Source organism: Chiloscyllium plagiosum, unplaced genomic scaffold (assembly GCF_037043375.1).
Source record: "Chiloscyllium plagiosum isolate Xiang-an unplaced genomic scaffold, Cpla_swu_hap1 HiC_scaffold_20, whole genome shotgun sequence".
In the NCBI taxonomy this organism is placed as follows: domain Eukaryota; kingdom Metazoa; phylum Chordata; class Chondrichthyes; order Orectolobiformes; family Hemiscylliidae; genus Chiloscyllium; species Chiloscyllium plagiosum.
In genome coordinates, this window is record NW_028270158.1 from 33,527,229 (window position 1) to 33,539,748 (window position 12,520).

A 12,520-nucleotide genomic window follows, 5' to 3' on the forward strand; every position below is an offset into this window, starting at 1 on the left:
ATATGTTCATTTCCGAGTAGTACTGGTTTTTCTCTTCAAGAAAAGGTGGACGAGGAGGAAATAGAAGAGACAGGGTGATGGTTAAGGTGAGGAGGGTTTCTATTGTGGGGCTCTCACTCTGCTCACCTGCATCACTAATACTGTGATTTGAAGTTATTTCTGTCACGACTGATAAAATTCTGGTTCCTGTTGTATACAACCCACATAAGCTCTCAAGACATCAATCACTTTTCACTGGGACATGTTAACCTTATTCCCCTCCTTCCCAATTCCCCTCTGTTCTTGAGGGTTGTCAATTGCTTTGGTTTTTCAGTTCCGCTGGCTCCTCCAGCATCAAGTGTCCATTCTAAGTGTCAGCAGTGCATTATAGGAATGTCAATAAGTGCAGAAGTTAATTAGACCTCCTTGACTGATGACAGCCTTGTACAGGAGCCTTGATCTATCCTCCATTTCCATCTTGGTGCTGAAATTACTGAAAATTCTGACACAATTGCCAAATCCACATCCAAGCATGCATCATTCATGTATAAACCTAAGCAGTGATTTTCTACTGGCTTTTGGACAGCTGTAATGCCCATCATAGTCAATGGAACACTCGTATCACCACCTTCTCCCAGTTCTAAGCCTGCCAAGATTTACAAATGTCTAAATACTGAGCAAGGGCAGGTTGTTTTTCTCACAGTTACTCAGGCCAAGTAAGAGAGCATAATAAAAACAGAGAATGCTGGAAATTCTCAGCAAGTCTGACAATATCTGTTGACAGAAAAACAGAGTTGATCTTTAGGTTGATGCCCTGACATCAGAATTGGGCGTTTTCTGAAAAGCAATTGTTATAAGCAATGCAGGGAAAGGGAGAAGGGGAGGAAAGGACAAAAGAAAAAAAATCTATGACACGGTGGAATGCAAGAGGCATCTTCCACCAAGCTTTGCTAAAATATTGCATTTTAATAACATCCTTTGTACACCTCTTGGACCCTCACATCTCTCCTGTACTGTGGTGTTCAGAACTACACACAGTACTCTGAGGTATAGACAAACTAATCTTCTATATATACTTCCTGCTGTTATGATTCAGTCAGGAAAGTATCTTGTAGTCCTTGATTATGTTTTAACCTGCCTCTGCATGCTCCTCCATCTTCTTGGAACCAACAGTTTTTGTGTGTGCCTTTACTTTGTTTCTTCTCTCAAATGTATTGCACCACTCTGCTTATGGCTGAAATCCATCTTCATGATTTTGCGGTAGTAATGAAATCTCAACAATAGGACATAAAGTGGATGGATGTCTGCACATGTGAGAGGGAGACTTAAGGAAGAAAATGAAGTATCACAGCAACATATGGGAACTCCTGGACGCCAGTTTTAGCCAGGACAGACCTGTCTGCAGTAAGATCGAGTAGCATTAGCCCTGAGTTACCAAGTGGGAAGTTGAACTGCAGGCACTGTGATGTTTGCAGAGAGTGAGAACATTTCCTTGATGCCTTGTTCCAGGAAGTAGTCTTGGGACAGGGTCTTTTGACTGGGATTGGGTGGAGTTCAGCTACAGAAGAGTGTGACTGTGAGCAAAGCAGGTGAGGGTATCCAGAAACAAGAGTGAAGGAGCCTTTGCAATTATTTAACAGGTTTCAGGTTCTTTCAACTGGTCTGTATGAGAGTGAGGACTACAAGGTAGATAAGCTAACTACCCATGGCAGCATGTTATATGAAACCGTTGAAATGGAAGGAGTTAAAAAGGAATGTAGTAATAATAAAGGAAAGTCTAGGCAGAGTGATTGACACCATTCTATGCAGCAAAGAGTATGAATCCGCATAGCTGTGTTGTCAGTCTGGTACCAGGGTTCGGGGCTGCGAGAAGCTTGTAGTGGAAGGGAAAGGATCCAGTTGTTGCTCATGTCAGTCGGACAATGGCATGGGTAGGACAAAGAAGGAGTTTCTATGTTGTCAGTATGATAAGCTAGGCATCAAATTAAAAAGCAGAATCTTAAAGGTCATAATCACAGTGGCTCAGTGGTTAGCACTGCTGCCTCGCAGTGCCAGGGAACCAGGTTCGATTCCAGCCTCGGGCAACTGTCTGCGTGGAGCTTACACATTCTCCCAGTGTCTGCGTGGGTTTCCTCCTGGTGCTCCTGTTTCCTCCCACAGTCCAAAGATGTGCAGGTCAGGTGAATTGGCCATGCTAAATTGCCCATAGTGACAGGTACATTAGTAAGGAGTAGGTGAATGAGTCTTGGTGATTGCTCTTCGGAGGGTCGGTGTGGACTTATTGGGCCGAAGGGCCTGTTTCCGCACCATAGGGAATCTAATCTTGGATTATTATTACTTGAGGAAAAGGCAAATTGGTGCAGGCAAATCAAATTAGAGACGAAAAACCGGAAAAAACTGTGGATGCTGGAATTCAGAAACAAGAACAGAAATTGCTGGAATAATTCAACAGGTCTGGTAACCCCTGTGCAGAGGAAGCAGAGTTAACATCTCAGGTCCAGTGAACCTTCTTCAGAACCAATAGTAGCTAGGAAAAGGTTGTATTTATCAAAAAAACCCAACCTTTTCCCAGCTACCATCAGTTGAGAAGAAGGGTCACTGGACTCGAAAGGTTAACTCTGCTTCCTCTCCACAGATGGTACCAGACTTACTGCGTTTTTCTAGAAATTTCTGTTTTTGTGAGAGAGACAAACATATGGCGGAAAGATTGATGTGAGGGAAGTGAGTTCCAGTTCATGTGGTACTGGGGAATTTGGGATTTGTACCATTGGGACAGTCTTCACCTGAATTGTGCTGGGGTTGGGGTTCTTGTTATCTGTGTAAATAGGGAAGTAGAGCAGCTTTTAAACTAAACAGTTGGGGTAAAGGATCAAATTTGGCAAGAGTAAAGGATTGTGGCAAATCGTGGTGTAAAGACAAGGCAAAAGAGGATGGCATAAATATGGAAAATGATAAACAAACTATGACAAGAACAAATAGGGAATACAAGTCCCAGAGCAAATCAATAGATAAAGCTAGAGGTTACAAAACAATAAAACTGAAGACTGGACATGTATGCATTGCATTCAAAAGGAAACTAATAAATAGAAATTATTAAGTGCAAACTGGTAGCCATAATAGAAACATGGCTGCAGGATGACATATATTTGTCCCTCAATATTAAAGATACAAGACCTTTGAGAAAGACAAGTGTCTAGGAAAAGGTGGAGAGGTGGCTCTGTTTGTTAATTATGGTATTAGCACAATTGACAGAAATGATCCAAGTTCAGAAAACAAGGATGTAGAAATAATTCAGGTAGAGATTTTTTTTAAAATGACAAATGCAGAAGTCACTGGCTGGAATTGTGCACAGCAAACCCCCCCCCCCAAGACAACCACATAGTAGTGTGGAGATAAAAGGAAGAAATTGTGGTAGCTTGTTAAAAAGCAAAGCAATGATCATGTCGGATTTTAATCCACATATAGAATGGAAAAGTTAGATGGGAGAAGTAGCCGACCAGAGGAGTTCATAGAATATTTTTGGAATAATTTCTTAGAACAGCATGTCTGGAAACAACTAGAAGCAAGCTTTTTCAAGACCTGATATTGTGCAATGAGATGGGAACAATTAATGATCTGATAGTGAAGGTGCCCCATGTAGCGGTGACTATTGCATGATAGCAGTTTGTATTTGCTTTGAGGGAGAGAGTCGTGGATCCAATATTATTTTTTTTAAATTTAAATAAGGCAATTATAAGGACATTAGAGCAAACCTGGCTAAAATGAATTGCCAAATGAAGTTGAAAAACAGGTCAACAGATATGTAGTGACAGATATTTGCACTGGTGGACTGCAGCAGTTCAAGAAGGCTGCTCAACACCAACCTTTTGATTTATTATTGTCACATGTACTTAGGTACAGTGAAGAGTTTTGTTTTGCATGTAATGCACGCAGATAAAACAATATAAAGTGCATTAGGGTGATAGAACAGAGCGAATAATACAAGTTACAGCTGCAGAGAAGGTGCACAGAGAGCAAGATCAACATTAAATTTAGAATTTGAGAAGTCCATTCAGAAATCTAATACAGTGGGAAAGAAGCTGTTCATAAAGATATTCACACATGTATGCAAATCTTTACAACTTCTAGCCAATTGAAAAGAGTTTCAGGGTGGGCGGGGTTTTGATTATGTTGGCTGCTTTCTCGAGACAGCGGGCAGTATAGATCACACTGGTTTGCATGATGGACTGGACTGTGTTCATGACTCTCTGTAGTTTCTTGCAGTCTTGGGAACAGCAGTTGCCAAAACACACTTTGAATGCGTCCTGGATGTAGGTTTGCTTGCTGAGCTGGAGGATTCATTTTTAGATGTTTCGTCACCATACTAGGTAACATCATCAGTGAGCCCCTGGATGACACACTGGTGGCATGGCCCACTTTCTATTTATGTATTTAGGTTTCCCTGGGTTGGTGATATCATTGTGTTTGTTGATAGAGTTTCGGTTGGAATGCCATGCTTCTAGAAATTCTTATGCCTATCTCTGTTTGGCTTGTCCTAGATTGGATGTGTTGTCCCAGTCGAAGTGGTGTCCTTCCTCATCTGTATGTGGGTCATGTCTTTTTGTGGCTAGTTAGTGTTCATGTATCCTGGTGGCTAATTTTCTGCCTATTTATCCAATGTAGTGTTTGTTACAGTTTTTGCAAGGTATTTTGTAAATGACATTAGTTTTGCTTGTTGTCTGTATAGGGTCTTTCAAGTTCATTAGCTACTGTTTTAGTGTGTTGGTGGGTTTGTGGGCTACCATGATGCCAAGGGGTCTGACTAGTCTGGCAGTCATTTCCGAGATGTCTTTGACGTAGGGGAGAGTGGCTAGGGTTTCTGGATGTGATTTGTCTGCTTGTTGGAGTTTGTTGCTGAGAAATCGGCGGGCTGTGTTCATTTGATGCATCCGTACAGGATGTTTTCTATGGTAAGAGTAGGGATGAGCAATAAATGCTGGCCAGCCAACGATGATTAGATTAGATTCCTTACAGTGTGGAAACAGGCCCTTTGGTCCAACAAGTCCACACCGACCCTACGAAGAGGAACCCACCAGACCCATTACCCTCTGACACCTAACACTATGGGCAATTTAGCATGGCCAATTCACCTGACTTGCACATCTTTGGACTGTGGGAGGAAACTGGAGCACCCGGAGGAAACCCACGCAGACACAGGGAGAATGTGCAAACTCCACATAGGCAGTTGCCCAAGGCTGGAATCGAACCTGGGATCTTGGTGCTGTGAGGCAGCAGTGCTAACCACTGAGCCACCGTGCCGCCCCGTGATGCTCAAGTACCGTGAATTAATTAAAAAACACATTATCGTGTTCTCTTGCTCTGCACTATCACTTATTCTGTCATTCAGTCTTTCCTGCCTTCCACCTTCCACCTGCCAGTTTGTCCCTCTCTCCCTATCTTGCCTAAAATCTGTTACATCCCAAAGCTTTCCAAGTTCTGATGAAAAGCTATTGACTTGGAATGTTAATTCTAGTTCTCTATTCACAGGCACTTCCAGACCAGCTGAGTATTCATAGCTTTTTCTGCTTTGCTCCTGTACATATATCAGAGTATATATGTACAGCTAATGTAATGTTGGCGTAGACTTGGATCTGGGTACAAGCTTTCAAGAGAGAAAACTCATCTAAAACTACACACTTGGTTTAAAATTTGGAAAAGCCACTATTAATTTAATAATCTAGATTTTTATTGTGTTCTTTAGCACAGTGCAAGACACCTCTTCAGGTACAATGGCTTCCAATTATCTGTGGCCTCATCCCTACAATGGTTCTTCTTGTGGCAGTGCTGAAGTTTAATGTACCTCAAAGGTAAGACCATTGACAATGCCTTCTCTCGTCATGTGCTCTTGTTCTATTACGATCCACATAGCCTATTTACTAGGGGCAACACTGGAATGATGGTACGTTCATGATGTACATCCAAGAAACCTATGCTACTTCATTTTTTGTGAATATCACACAATGGACACTCAGCAACACTTATGCTCTCTCATGCCCGCATTCCCATAAACTCGCTCACTCTCTCATGCCCTTGCACACTCTCCCTCTCACGTCCTTGCTCTCTCATGTCCTCACACTCTCATGCCCTCGCTGTCTTTCATACCCTCAGTCTCTCTCTCATGCCCTCATTCTCTCTCATGCCCTCACACTCCATTATGCCATCACTCTAACACACCCTTGCCCTCGCTCTTTCTCGTGCCTGAGCTCTTGCTCTCTTTCTCTCTTGCACCCTCACTCTCTGGTGCCCTTCAATCCTTCTTTCTCTTAAATTCTCTCCAGCTCTATCCTAAACTTTCTCCTACTCTTCCTTATGCACCAGTTCCAGTAGTTTCTCCTAAATCCTCTATGCTTCTTTAATCTGCCATCCTTATCTGCTCTGGCCTACATGTGACTTCAGATCTAGAGTAACATGGTTGACTCTTTACTGCCATCTGAAATAGTCTAGCAAACCACTCAGTTGTACCAAACAGCTATGAAAGCTATGAAAAGGAATAAAATCTGTCAGATCACTAGCATTGAGCATGACACTAGCAACAACAATGACAAACGGAACACAAATTGCTGGAGAAACTCAACAGGTCTGACAGCGGCTGTAGAGAGAAACCAGAGTGAAAATTTTGAGTCCAGTGATCTTCTTTCAGAAGTGGTTCAACATTAACTCTATTTTCTCTCCACGAATTCTGCTAAACCTGTTGAGTTTTTCCTGCAATTTCTGTTTTTGTTTCAGATTTCCTGCATCAGTAGTTCTTTGTTTTGTTCTAATGTCAAACCTAACCCTGTCAAACCTAATCCTGTCAAACCTAATCCTATCAAACCTAATCCTATCAAACCTAATCCTGTCAAACCTAACCCTCTCAAACCTAACCCTGTCAAACCTAATCCTATCAAACCTAATCCTATCAAACCTAATCCTATCAAACCTAATCCTATCAAACCTAATCCTGTCAAACCTAATCCTGTCAAACCTAATCCTATCAATCCTAATCCTATCAAACCTAATCCTGTCAAACCTAACCCTCTCAAACCTAACCCTGTCAAACCTAATCCTATCAAACCTAATCCTATCAAACCTAATCCTATCAAACCTAATCCTGTCAAACCTAACCCTCTCAAACCTAATCCTATCAAACCTAATCCTATCAATCCTAATCCTATCAAACCTAATCCTATCAAACCTAATCCTGTCAAACCGAATCCTGTCAAACCTAACCCTGTCAAACCTAATCCTGTCAAACCGAATCCTGTCAAACCGAATCCTATCAAATCTAATCCTATCAAACCTAATCCTGTCAAACCTAATCCTGTCAAACCGAATCGTGTCAAACCGAATCCTATCAAACCTAATCCTATCAATCCTAATCCTATCAAACCTAATCCTATCAAACCTAATCCTATCAAACCTAATCCTGTCAAACCTAATCCTATCAAACCTAATCCTGTCAAACCTAACCCTGTCAAACCTAATCCTATCAAACCTAATCCTGTCAAACCTAACCCTGTCAAACCTAATCCTATCAAACCTAATCGTATCAATCCTAATCCTATCAAACCTAATCCTATCAAACCTAATCCTGTCAAACCGAATCCTGTCAAACCTAACCCTGTCAAACCTAATCCTATCAAACCTAATCCTATCAAACCTAATCCTATCAAACTGAATCCTGTCAAACCTAACCCTGTCAAACCTAATCCTATCAATCCTAATCCTATCAAACCTAATCCTGTCAAACCTAATCCTATCAAACCTAATCCTATCAAACCTAATCGTATCAATCCTAATCCTATCAAACCTAATCCTATCAAACCTAATCCTGTCAAACAGAATCCTGTCAAACCTAATCCTATCAAACCTAATCCTGTCAAACCTAATCCTGTCAAACCTAATCCTATCAAACCTAATCCTATCACACCGAATCCTGTCAAACCGAATCCTGTCAAACCTAATCCTATCAAACCTAATCCTATCAAACCTAATCCTGTCAAACCTAATCCTATCAAACCTAATCCTGTCAAACCGAATCCTATCAAACCTAATCCTGTCAAACCTAATCCTGTCAAACCGAATCCTGTCAAACCTAATCCTGTCAAACCTAATCCTGTCAATCCTAATCCTGTCAAACCTAATCCTGTCAATCCTAATCCTGTCAAACCTAATCCTGTCAAACCTAATCCTGTCAATCCTAATCCTATCAAACCTAATCCTGTCAAACCTAATGCTGTCAAACCTAATCCTGTCAAACCTAATCCTATCTTAATAAAAAACTGGTAAAGCTATTAGAATATTGTCATTTATCATGAGGGGAATTAAATACAAAACTAGGGCAGACTATATCTGGAGTACTGTACATGGTATTGGTCAGCTTATTTACAGAAGGATGGATATGCTTTGGAGGCATTTCAGAGTGGTTTACTACATAAATATTTGAATTGAAGGGATACCATATGAGGAAAGATAGGGAAGTCTAGGCTTATAAGAATAAGAGATGACTTGATTGAAACATACAAGTCTTCACAAGTAGATGTGGCGAAGATTGTTCCTGTTATGGGATAACTTAGAACTCAGGGTCCTTCTTTAAAAATCAGGGGTCATCCATTTAAAACAGAGATGAGAAACATAGATGAGATGAGAAAGATGAGAATAAATGATTTTCTGTAAGAACTAAGAGTCTTTGGAAGACTGTCCTGAAAAACTGAGGGTAGCAGAGTCCTTCAGTAATTTTAATGCCATGAGAGATAGGTTCTTGTTAAACAGGGACTGAAAGATTATCTGGAATACAGATTTGAGATTACAATCATATTAGTCATGATTTTATTGTATGAAATTAGCTGTCCCACAGATGAGTCAAGCACAGTCTGAGACAATCATTCTCATAGAAACATAACTTACAGACAATGTCCCAGGCTACATCATTATCATCCCTAGGATATGTCCTCTCCCCAACAGGACAGCATCATTCTGACTACGTAGTCAGACTCAGACATGGAATGGTTAATTCTTGTGGGATTTTTGTGCTGCGTTATCAGATCTTATGCCTCAGGATCCTTGAGTTAGAACGAGAAATAAAAGTACAATTTAGCAGTCAGTTTCCTTCCCTCTACAGTTTACAACAATATTTTTGTGTGATTACAAGCCACTTTGTTGTGTTGTGCGTGATCAGACTTTGAATGATGAACTCAAGTTCTATCTTATCAGCCCATTGAATTAATGAAAGACATGCTCCATGAAACAGCATAATTTGGTCAAATTAAAAGGTGCATGACAAAGAAAATACCTCAATGTACCTATTCCCAAATTTTTAAAGAAAGTCTATTCATGTGAAAACAGTTGTAATTGTTTACTCCAATTATTTCCCTAAACCAAGATCTTCTGATGTAACTCTTAAAAAACTTTTAAAAAATGGACTTCATCAATTGGTATTTTTTCAGAGCTCTACATCTGCTATTTTTATTACTCTAACCCATAAGTTACAATCCAAGTTACTTATGACTGATGTCATTACTGTCATATACTTTTTTTAAATAGCAATTTAGGGAACAACACAAGGCCATACGTTCCTCTCAGGACACTTCCAAGCATTCTGTTTGTATATCGGGAAGTCTATCGCTCTATTCAAACAATTTGTTAATTCATTCTCCCCAATGTCTAACACATTCCCAGTTCTGATCACTATCCAATGATTGTTTATACCTACTGGATTGTTTGTACACATCAGGATTGGCAACTTCACATAGATTTGTTAATCCATTATCTAATAAAAGTCTGTTCATTCACAGAGTCGTAGAGATGTACAGCATGGAAACAGGCCCTTCGGTCCAACTCGTCCGTGCCAACCAGATATCCTAAATAAATCTAGTGCCATTTGTCAGCATGTGTCCATATCCCTCCAAACCCTCCCTATTCATATACCCAGATACCCAGATTCATATACCAAGCCTCCACCACTTCCTCTGGCAGCTCATTCATTATACACACTACTTTCTGCATGAAAATGTTGCCCCATAGGTCCCTTTTGAACCTTTCCCCTCTCACATTAAACCTATGCCCTCTGATCTAGGACTCCCACACCCTGGGGACAATACCTTGTTTATTTATACTATTCACGCCCCTCATAATTTTATAAACCTCTATTAGGTCACCCCTCAGCCTGACACTCCAGGGAAAATAGCACCAGCCAATTCAGTCTCTCCCTGTAGCTTAAACCCTCCAACTCTGGCAACATCCTTTTAAATCTTTTCTGAACCCTTTCAAGTTTAACAGGAGACGAGAATTGTACACAGTATTCCAAAATTGTACAGAATGAAAAACAGTCAGGGGGGTATCATGATGTTCAATCTCAATAAACAAATCAAACCAGAATCTCCATAGTTTTCAGCAGATCTCAATAGCCTTACCAATTCACATCCATTGTATAGAATTCCAATTGACTAAGCCCTTCTTTGTTCATATTGTCCAGAATTCCAGTAGATTAAACACTTTCCCATTACCTCCCATTGTGAAAGGTGTCAACAAATTAAATCCCTTCTGTTCCCCATGTGTGATCCTAACAGCCACTGTTGGCAGGATATTTTACCGTGGGAGCTTTACAGGCCAAACCAGTACAAAACTCATTCAAATCTTTGAAGAAAGATGCACAAATTCCAACAGGGACAAATGAAATGATTAGGACCAGAAACTAGTTAGGTATAAGCAGTTAGTTTCTTGCTGATTCTTGGGGAACTGAAGCCATTGTTAGACCCTGACTTCTGCTGCAGTTTAGAGGAACTAACATCACGTAGATTTTGGGTTTAGTCCTGTTGTGCATGGCTCTGTACTACATCAACATAATGAAAATCACTGTTTAGAGGAACTAATGATCTAAAATCAGGTTGTGTGGGTCTTTGGAAGACTGTGGATATATTCCATAATGTGGAAAAATATACAGAGACTGCATAGCCATCTTTATGCCAGAGACATTCTGCTGGGCTGACTTGGCTGTTGTCATTTACTGCCTTCTCTCGCTTTTACTCAATCACATTTCCTCAGGAAGCTGCTTGTCAGTTTAGCTAAAAATATAAAAATGCAAGCAGGGTACACTCAGTCTCTAAAAATAAAAATATGCAGCTGTGGCATCAACTTCAAACCGGCCATTTATCAGCCGTTCTCTTGGATTGTACTGGCACTCACTTTAAACTGACTCCTATCCTTGAATTATAACTTTAAATTAATTTATGGGATGCAGGAATCAGTATTTACTACTAATCCATAATTACCCTAGAATTTGTCGTGGTGTCCTGCTGCCTTGAGAAGATTGAGTCTTGTGGATTTAAGAATACCCACAGCGCTGGGAAGAAGAGAGTTCTAGGATTTTGACAGTAAAGACCAATGATCTCGTTCCAAGGCAGGATGGTGTGTGGCTTTGATGAGATCTTGTATGTGATGGTGTTTCCATGTATCTGCTGCTCTTGTCCTTGTGGGGTTTTTTTGATTAGTATGTGCTGCACTCCTTCAAGATCAATATATCGTTACTGAGTTGCCGTGCTCAGAGCTGAATGCAATATTCCAGCTATGTCAAACAAAGGTTTTATACAATTGAAGCATCACAATGTCCCTTTTTTAATTCCAAAACTTGTGACAAAGGCTTTTAGTATTGTTTTGATGACTGTATTTATGCATAAGCCTTTTGTAATTTAAATATCTGGACATCAAACACCTTTTTTATGACACAGTTTCTATTTTCTTGTTATTAAGAATCTATTTGAATTTAACTTCCTAAATTTCAGTGGATTACCTCACACTTCCCAACATTGAATTCCACCTGCCATAGCTTTTTCAGTTCTCAGTCTATGTCCCTTTGAAATTTCCTCTTTGCAGCCAAACAACTTACTGACAATGGGGAGAGGGCATGGCAATGAAATTAGTTCTGATTGCTCGAGAAAAAAGCCAGTGAGGACATGGAAGGCTGAAAAATTCAATATCTCCCTATGAAAGCTTATGCACTTGGTACCTCTGACTCAAGGCTATAGGGTCAAACCTCACTTTAAACATGAGCATAATTACAGTAGTGAGATGCATTACTGAGGTAGCTGTGCATGTTACATGGGACGCCAAGGATAGGGTCCACTTACCTATTTGCATAAATTCTGAATCCTATGTTTTCTCAACTGGTGTTGAATTCTAGATAAATGCATGATAGTCCACCCTCTCTCCACTGTACTTGAGAATTGAATGCATACCAAGCAAAGTAAAGAGTGAAAGAGTTGTGGAGAGCAATTACATCAGGGTTAGAGATTGCTGAGACCTGTTACAACATCTAATGAAACTGTTCCCAGGTTCCCACATCACTCTCAGTACCCACAACCTCAATGAAGGAATGACTGATGTAAATATCTGCCACTGGGTCAGTGCTGAGACCCCATGGATTAGATAGTTTTGAATAGATAAAGAGGAAAGGCCGGACATTTATGGAGCTATCAGATCTTCCATGCATTCACTCAACATCTGAAAATCAAAGTCGAGAGTCTGG

At 40.4% G+C, this 12,520-nt stretch overlaps 1 protein-coding gene across 3 annotated transcripts in view; it reads left to right on the forward strand.

Annotated features, from left to right (window-relative positions):
• LOC122560707 (interleukin-21 receptor-like) overlaps positions 1 to 12,520 on the forward strand; it is a 62,865-nt gene that overhangs the window by 24,125 nt on the left and 26,220 nt on the right. For all 3 annotated transcript variants that reach the window (XM_043711653.2, XM_087997795.1, XM_043711652.2), the window contains one exon: positions 5,720 to 5,825. In XM_043711653.2, the coding sequence (XP_043567588.1) occupies positions 5,720 to 5,825 (106 nt within the window). The remainder of the gene's footprint in view (positions 1 to 5,719; positions 5,826 to 12,520) is intronic.